Below are 8,469 nucleotides of genomic sequence, written 5' to 3' on the forward strand. Positions count from 1 at the left end.
AGACAAGGTTGCCCGAACATCAAAGCAACCCTTTCCACCCTGGCATGCTCGTGTCCCGGCATGCGACTTGTCGCTTAGAAACTGGGTAAAGTCGGACACTCCATCATGTGTCTACCTGCAGCTTCATTCAGCACACCGAACTGAATATTCTGACTTCGCGCCAGTCTACACAGACGGTTCGAAGTCGGAATCATATGTGGGATCTGCTGCTGTCTTTACAGACAGCACTATATCAGAGCAGATCCCCTCTGAATGCAGCATATTTACTGCAGAGCTGCGCGCTGTAGAGTTGGCCTTGGATCATATTAGTAAATACCAATACCAACGGTTCATTTTATATTCTGACTCTCTTAGCATGTTACAGGCTCTAATATCTGTGAGATATAATCCTCATCCAGTTCTGTCTAGCATTCAGCAGAAGATTCACGTTCTCCATGAACGCGAATATGACATCCGCTTCTGCTGGATTCCCAGCCATATTGGGATTAGGGGAAATGATTTGGCTGACGCCGCAGCCAAATCAGCAATTCCCCATAATAACCGCTGCCTGTTAGTCCCCTATACAGACTACAGGCAAATAGTACATCAAAAGTTACATTCCCAATGGCAGGACTCGTGGAATAGACAGACCGGAAATAAATTGCATCGTATAAAGCCTGTAATTGAACCGTGGCAGTCTAGTCTGCGCAGGAATCGTAAGGAGGAAGTTGTTCTTGCCCGGACCCGCATAGGACATTGTCATTTGACACATTCTTTTTTGCTGAGGGCGGATGACCCTCCTATGTGTGAGTCTTGTGGCACAGTTTTATCAATCAGACACATTTTAGTCGAATGTTCAGATTTTAGCAATATCCGTCCTACCGCTTTTAACCATCTGACTGAGCCTTATACACTCAGTCAGATTTTATCTGACAATGACAACGTGTCTGCTGTTTTTATCTTTTTAAAATTAATAAATATTTTTACTCATATATAAAATTTTTACATTTTTCTTTTATATATTTGTTATATATTTTGACATAGTGACCTAACTAATTAGGTCACTGAAAGTTTAAAAATTTTCGTTTATAAATGACCTGGTCTTGGCGCATTATAGCCTTAGTAGCTGATGCGCCAATAAAACCAAAAAACCCAAACCCAAACCCATCAGCCAAAAAAAAAAAAAAAAATCTATCTACCTCATCTCCCCATCCCTTGTTGTTATTTGGTTTTTAGGAGCACTAGCAACTAAGGCCATATTGCTCCGGGGATATGCGGTGGTCATTCCCTGACCTTTCCGCATCCTCCGTATTTGGTGGTCACAGGCTCGAACCCCAGTCTAATCAAGAAGCGTGTGCTATGCATTGCTGATCCTGCCCATCTGGCTATGGAGGCACCTCCCCATCCCTTCTAATAATTTTTCCAGTTCTTCCTTAAATTTATTCAAACTACCCACTCACACACCAAGATGGAAGTTTGTTCCCACACCTGTCATGTCTGGCTGAAAGCAAAGCTTCACACATCTGTTCTGCAATCATTTCATGAAGTTTGACTGATGGTGACAGAGGCAGAGTGTTTGATAAATTCAGTGTGGAAGTAGATGGCACTAGTTTGGTGCTGGGAAAAGTAAAGATGCATTTTTTATTATTATTTTTTTTTAATTACAGGTAGAGAAAAGGTTTCTTGCATAATTTAGCCATTCTAATACTAAATATAATAAATTAAGCTGTTTATAATATTTTTGGTGTATTTTGTAAATTAAGCTATAATTTGATGGATTTAATCTGTGAATGATTTAATCATTCATTTAAGAGCGAGATTAATAGATGTTCATATTTTAGTGATAGCTGTGCATGCACATATGTTTCTGCACATATACAGACTGTTCTGTATGGACATAGTTTATAGACTAGCTTTTTAATGGAAAAGCAGAAGCTCAAATTTGCACCCTATGCTTCTTCCTACGGCTGGCTAAATCAGCCTTACTTGGAGATATTCCTTCTCTCCTTGATGGGATTTGAATGTAGAACTTTCAAATGAATGGATTTTGTCAAACCCATCTGTTTCTTCAAGCAGCATGTTATAGATAATTGGAATAAATTATCTGCCACAGCAGCTGATGTGTAGACTTTGATAAAGTTTAGAGCAGAATTGAATAATTAGAGAGGGAATTCAAGTTTTTTTCTTGAATAATTTAGCCATTTTAATACTAACCGTACCATACAATTATATATTTTAATGAGGTATTAATAAGATATATTGAACATTAAGTTATGGATATGCTTGATATCAAACACATCCATAACTTAATCTGCAAACAATCCCATGTTTTTTTCTTTGTTGATTTTTCTTTGATGATTTTTTTTTTTTTGTTAAGTTTTATTTTAACTTTTGGCAGAACAAAAATTTGATAAGCAAAAGCTGTCTCATTTAGGATAATATTTTACTTAATTTGCATTAACTCGCCTGCTTTTGAAGCCTTTTGTATTTTTAATAGTTTATATTTTGGATGCTGTTTCAGCATCAAGAGAGACAGAAATAAAGACCCTTGGCAATTACAGTGCTTCTGAACTGCAAGCAGAAGTGAGTGTGAAATTAAAATATATTATTACTTTTCAAGGATATCAGTTAAAATAAACCTTTTTTTTAAATATTTGTAAATCACTTTATAAAGTTTTGCAGTGATATTGGCAATATATTTTCTATAGTTCCTGATGTTGACTGGTCTCGGATGGCAAGCATTGATCCTTCAGTTTTGAGGAAGAGCCTTTAATAATAATAAAAAAAGTTGATCAACGAAAGTTTTTTTTTTTTTTTTTTTTGATTTGGTAGTTGTTGGCGCATCGGCTTCTGTGGCCATAATGCACCTCCCAAGGTTTTTGCAGTACTTTGATCCAAGCCCGAGGCGGGAATCGAACCCGCGACCTTTGGGTTGCCGGGCAGGTACTTTACCCACTCGGCTAGCCCGGTCGGCTTTCAACGAAAGTGTACTGTATTACACATGAATCCCAGGCCATACTACAGATACTTACAAACTATACTGATACCATGCCATAATAATGGACAAGATGATCCTGCACAACAGATGAGACATAACCCTCATTGATAAGTCATCATCATCATCAGCCATTTTCATTCCACTGCAGGATGAAGGCCTCTCCAGCAACTTTCCAGTTCCTTCTGTTTTGAGCACTGGCCATCCATTTACTACCCAAAAACTCATGGATTTCATCTATCCATCTCCGCCTTTGTCTTCCAGGTTTTCTTCTAGCTCCTCTTGGGTACCATTCTGTTATTTTCTTAGTCCATCTGTCATCATGTCTTCGAGCTATGTGTCCTGCCCAAGACCATTTTATTTCTTTAGTTTTGATAAGAATGTCCTTTACTTGAGTTTGCTGCCTAATCCATGTGTTTCTCTTCTTATGTAACAGTCTGATTCCCAATATAATTTGTTTCATTCTTCGTTGTGTAGTTCTCAGCTTCTCTTCCATTCTTTTGGTGAGTGCCCAAGTTTCACTTCCATAAGTCATGGTGGGGAGTATACATTGGTTCATTATTTTACGTTTCAGGCAAACTGGGATATTGCTCTTCAGTATGTGACTATATTTCCTGAATGCTATCCATCCAAAATTTATTCTTCTCTTGGCTTCCAGCCATTTATCATTATTACAGCTAATAACTTGTCCCAGATAAGTATATGACTCCACCTTTTCAATTACTGCTCCTTCAATCATAATTTCCCTTTCTGTGGTATACTTGTTCATCATTACTTTATCCATATTCATCTTTAGTTTCATATTGTTTTATCCATATTCATCTTTAGTCCGAAATCCTTACTAACTCTGCATAACTGATTAAGATTTTCCTGTAATTCTTTGGGATCGTGGCTTATGACCACAATGTCATCTGTAAATCGTAAATGGTTTAGGTACTCTCTGTTCACATTGACTCCTTTCTGCGACCAGTCTAATATTCTGAAAGCTTCCTCAAGGGCAGCAGTAAACAGCTTTGGAGATATTGTGTCTCCTTGTCGAACTTCTTTCTAGATTTTAAATTTCCTACTGTCTTTGTCTAGTCTAATAAAGGAGGTAGCACTGTCATATATTTTCTTCAAAATCATAATATATGGGGTATCTATGCCTTGTCTTTCCAGTGCCCGAAACATTGCCTTATGCTGTATGGAGTCAAATGCCTTTTCATAATCCACAAATGCCAGGCATAATGGTGTTTTATATTCTTTTGCTTTATCCATTAGCTGTGATATTACGTGAAGGTGATCCATAGTTGAGAATCCTGTCCTAAAGCCAGCTTGCTCTTTCGGTTGATTCTCATCAAGTATTCTTTCTAATCTGTTAGTAATGACCCTTGTGAACAACTTGTAGATGTGGGATAACAAGCTAATTGGTCTATAATTTCCAATTTATGATTTATCTCCTTTCTTATGCAGCAAAACTATGATTGCATTATTCCACTGCTTAGGTGTCACACCTTTTCTAATGCACTTTGTGAAGAGCCTTGCCAGTTTTTGTGTTATGTCTCTTCCTCCCAATTTTAACAACTCTACAGTAACTTCATTTTCCCCCGGGGCTTTCTGATTCTTCATTTTCTTCAATGCATGTTGTACCTCATCAGCAAGAATATTGGGTATGTCGTATGTGTTGCTACTTTGCAATCCATCTTTCCCACTGCTGGCATCATTCCTTCGCTCCTTGTATAATTCTCTATAGTAGTCTTCTGCTATTTGAATTATGCCTTCTCTGCTATTTATAAGTACACCATCGCTATTCTTCAATTTCAGTATCATTTGTCTTTCTGTATTAATGCTCATGGCTGCTGATTTAAATCCTTTGTTTTCCCTTAATGTTTGTTCTACTTTTCTTGTGTTAAATTTTCTTATGTCCTCTCTGAGTCTCTTTCTAATGGCTTTGCATAACTCAGTATACTCAGTTTTCTCCCTGTCAGTGTTTTTCTTGTCTTCATTTGTCGTCTTCGGTTCATCATGACAAGTGTTTCTTGACTGATTTCTTTTTCCCTATAGGTTTCTTGGGCTTTATCACTTTCAGAAAGTTGTAGTATTCCTCATTGATATCTTGGTCCTGAGCAGTCTGCAGAAGCTCAAACTTGTTCTTAAGTTCCAGTACATACTGCTTTTTTCTCCTCTTCTGTTATCTCAAAGACCTTTGTATTATTTACTTGAGTCAGTTTTTTTCTTTCCTTCATCTATATCAAGTGTACATCTCACAGAATGGTAAGATGTACACTTGATGTATATCAAGTGTACATCTTACCATTCTGTGATCACTTCCAACATTTACCTTATTCAGGACTGTAGCATCATTCACAATATATTTTCTGTTAGTGAGGATGAAGTCGATTTCATTAGTTGTTAATCCATTTGGACTCTTCCATGTCCACTTTCTTTTCACCCTTTTCTTGAAAAAAGTGTTCATTACTGACAGTCCTTGAGATTCTGCAAATTCCACAAGTCTTTCACCTTTTTTATTTCTTTCACCAATTCCAAAATTTCCTATAGTTCCTCTTTCTGTGCTGTTTTGCCTTTTTCCAACCTTAGCATTGAAGTCCCCCATAATAATAGTTTAGTGGGTTTTCTGCTCATCTAGAAGACCCAATTTCGGTGTACATTTCTTCAACCTCTTCATCATCATGGCTCGATGTTGGTGCATTAATCATTATAATCTTTAGCTTGTACCTCTTAGAAATCTTGAGTATTAGTCTTGACACCCTTGGTGATGTACTTTTGAATTCCAAAATGTTGTTTTTAAAATCTTTATGGACCAGAAACCCAACTCCACCTTCACTCCTTTCACTGTTTCCACATTGGTGTACAGCAGATTTCCACTTGATAAACTTATAAGTGATTCATTTCTTCTTCTTGTTTCAGCCAAACCGATGATATTCCAATTCACATTTTCTAATTCCTTTTCCAGCTCTAATATCCTGTCTTCACCGATGAGTGATCTTACGTTATAACAGGCCAAGTTCAGTTTCTGTGCATGGCAGCCTGGTCGTACCCAGAGATTCTTAGCACCCTCTGCTTCCACTCTGATCCTCTCACTGCCGTAAGAGGGAGAGTGAAAGCTGCTGGGGACTGCAGGGTCATTTCTTTTGTCGTGCTGTCATATGCTGGAGGGTTTGGTCTTTTCCTCTTCACGCTGACCAGGCGTCTTGAAGAGAACCACTCTACACGTTCGTTACCATCTAAGTGACGTAACAGGGCTTACCATCGAGAAGGTGTGTATGAGTGGATTTTAGGGAGGCAGGCCAACCGGACTTCTCCTAAATCTTCTGTAATAGAGAGATATTGGATCCATCAGTGTTTTAGGCTGAGTGTCTGATAACACACAGGATACCTGTTCCCCTCTAAGTAGCCAATTCCTACATTGACAAGTAGGAACTGGCTACTTACCTGATGGGCATATTGGTACCCAACACTGCAACCTCAAGAAAACCTATGATGAAAAGACCAGGAAGTACAAAGACCTAAGACAGGAAGTCAAAGAAATGTGGCATGTGGAACAAGTAATGGCAGTTTCAATCACATTGTCAACTACCAACATGTTGCCAAAGAGCCTCCATAAGCACCTAGCAGCAATAGACCTCCCAGAGACCACATACATGGAACTCCAGAAAGCCGAAATCCCAAACACCTGTAGGATAGTCAGAAAGTTCCTTGACCAAAAGTAATAATAGTAACCAGAAAAAACCAGCCACCCCCCCTGCACTTGGTTCCAGTATCTCTCATGGGATGTAAAAAATGCCATAAGGATAAAAAAAGTCATAATAATAATAATACTCGTGCATATAGTGTATCTTTGTTAGTTCAATATCAGATTATTCAAAATGTGTTTTTTTAAATTCACTACTGTTATTACCCAAATAAAGCATATATAGAGTTTTACATACACTTTATTACTGATAATTAGAAATATATCAACATCTACAATGAAATTTGAAATATGAATGAAATATGGCCCTGTAACTTGTGATTACTTTGTTTAATTAAAAAAAAAAATTTCTGAAACCAAGTATAGTAAGATCCCAGATCCTGTTCTTCCTCTACTGTTTTTAATCCAACCCCCAACCAAGTGCATAATTCATTTTGGGGTTGCCATTTCCAAAGTGTAAGACGTTGCATTTTGCTGAATTAAAACATAGCTTCCATTTTTCTGACTTTTCTTGCAGCCTGTTCAAGTCATCCTGAAGGAGCACTGCTTGGTATTGACCATTAACTACTCAACCAATCTTTACATCATCTGCAAATTTTGACTTCAAGTCATCTATCACATTCTTGATGTCATTTATGAAAAAAAAAAAACAGTGGTCCAAGAACTGATCCTTGCTTTCTGCCTTGCAGCTACCCAGAGATCCATCTTTGAATTTTCCAGTAATCCCAACATATTCAAGCTGAAGGAATATGATGAAGGACCGAGTCAAACACTTGCTAAAATCCAAATAAACTATATCTAAATTGTTCCCTACCTCCAGCTCATGAATAGCAATGTCAAAATAGTCTACTAAGTTAAACATGATTTTCCTTTAATAAAACTATGTTGCGTGCTGTTCAGAATGCCATATTTATCAAAATGTCCCTGGATTGCACTTTTAATTATTGCCTCTTAAGATTTTCCCTACCACCGAAGTCAGACTAACTGGTCTGTAGTTAACGACTTCACTTTTAGAACCTCCTTTATGTATTGGTGTTACGTCAGCACTTCACTAATCCAAAGGAATCTCTCCTGAGTCCAAAGATGCCCTCATAATTAACTTCAATGGTATAGTTCATTACACCCCCCCCGGTAGCATTCCTCAAAATTACTGGGTATATGCCATCAGGTGCAGCAGCCTTACTTGCCTTTATGCTTGAATGTTTTTCTAATAAACAGTCATCTGTAATTTCGAAATTACTAATTTCATATGACTTAGCCTTACTTGTACAGCCTCTTCTCAGCATGAAGGGTCTTTCTTCAGTAAAGATAGAGGCAAAGTACCTGTTCAATTCATCTGCAACATCAACTGGGTCGTCTAAGACTTTCCCACACCCAGTGGTCAGATCTGATTCGCCTTTTTCTTCCTTGTATTTACATACATGAAAAATTTCTTGTCCCCATTATTTGCTCTCTTAGCCAGTGTTTACTCTTACACACTCCTGGCTACTCTAACCTTATCTGTAGTACTTTTAGAAATCAACTTTTAGCTGTTGTAGGCTATACTACTTTTCATAGCTCTGTAACTATCCCATGCTATCTTTTTCTGCTATATTTGACTGGTCAACTCCACATTCATTCATTTTGGCATCCTCTTCCTGCAATATTTTATTAATGGTATGTATGCATTCATGGCTTCTGTGATTTTTTTCTTTCATCGTATTCCATAATTCAAGTGTATTTGCCTTCACTCTGCAATCCGCCCAATTAATAAATGCCACATAGTGCCTTAAACTGTTAAAGTCCCCTCTTCTGAAAATAAAAG

General features: G+C 37.7%; 1 protein-coding gene across 1 annotated transcript in view; it reads left to right on the forward strand.

The window, feature by feature from the left end:
- LOC150085088 (uncharacterized) overlaps nucleotides 1-8,469 on the forward strand; it is a 159,301-nt gene that overhangs the window by 99,885 nt on the left and 50,947 nt on the right. The window contains exon 8 of the mRNA XM_090376459.1: nucleotides 2,501-2,562. Coding sequence (XP_090232585.1) covers nucleotides 2,501-2,562 — 62 coding nt within the window. The remainder of the gene's footprint in view (nucleotides 1-2,500; nucleotides 2,563-8,469) is intronic.

Source organism: Mastigoproctus giganteus, chromosome 6 (assembly GCF_048544385.1).
Source record: "Mastigoproctus giganteus isolate SK-2022 chromosome 6, ASM4854438v1, whole genome shotgun sequence".
In the NCBI taxonomy this organism is placed as follows: Eukaryota; Metazoa; Arthropoda; class Arachnida; order Uropygi; family Thelyphonidae; genus Mastigoproctus; species Mastigoproctus giganteus.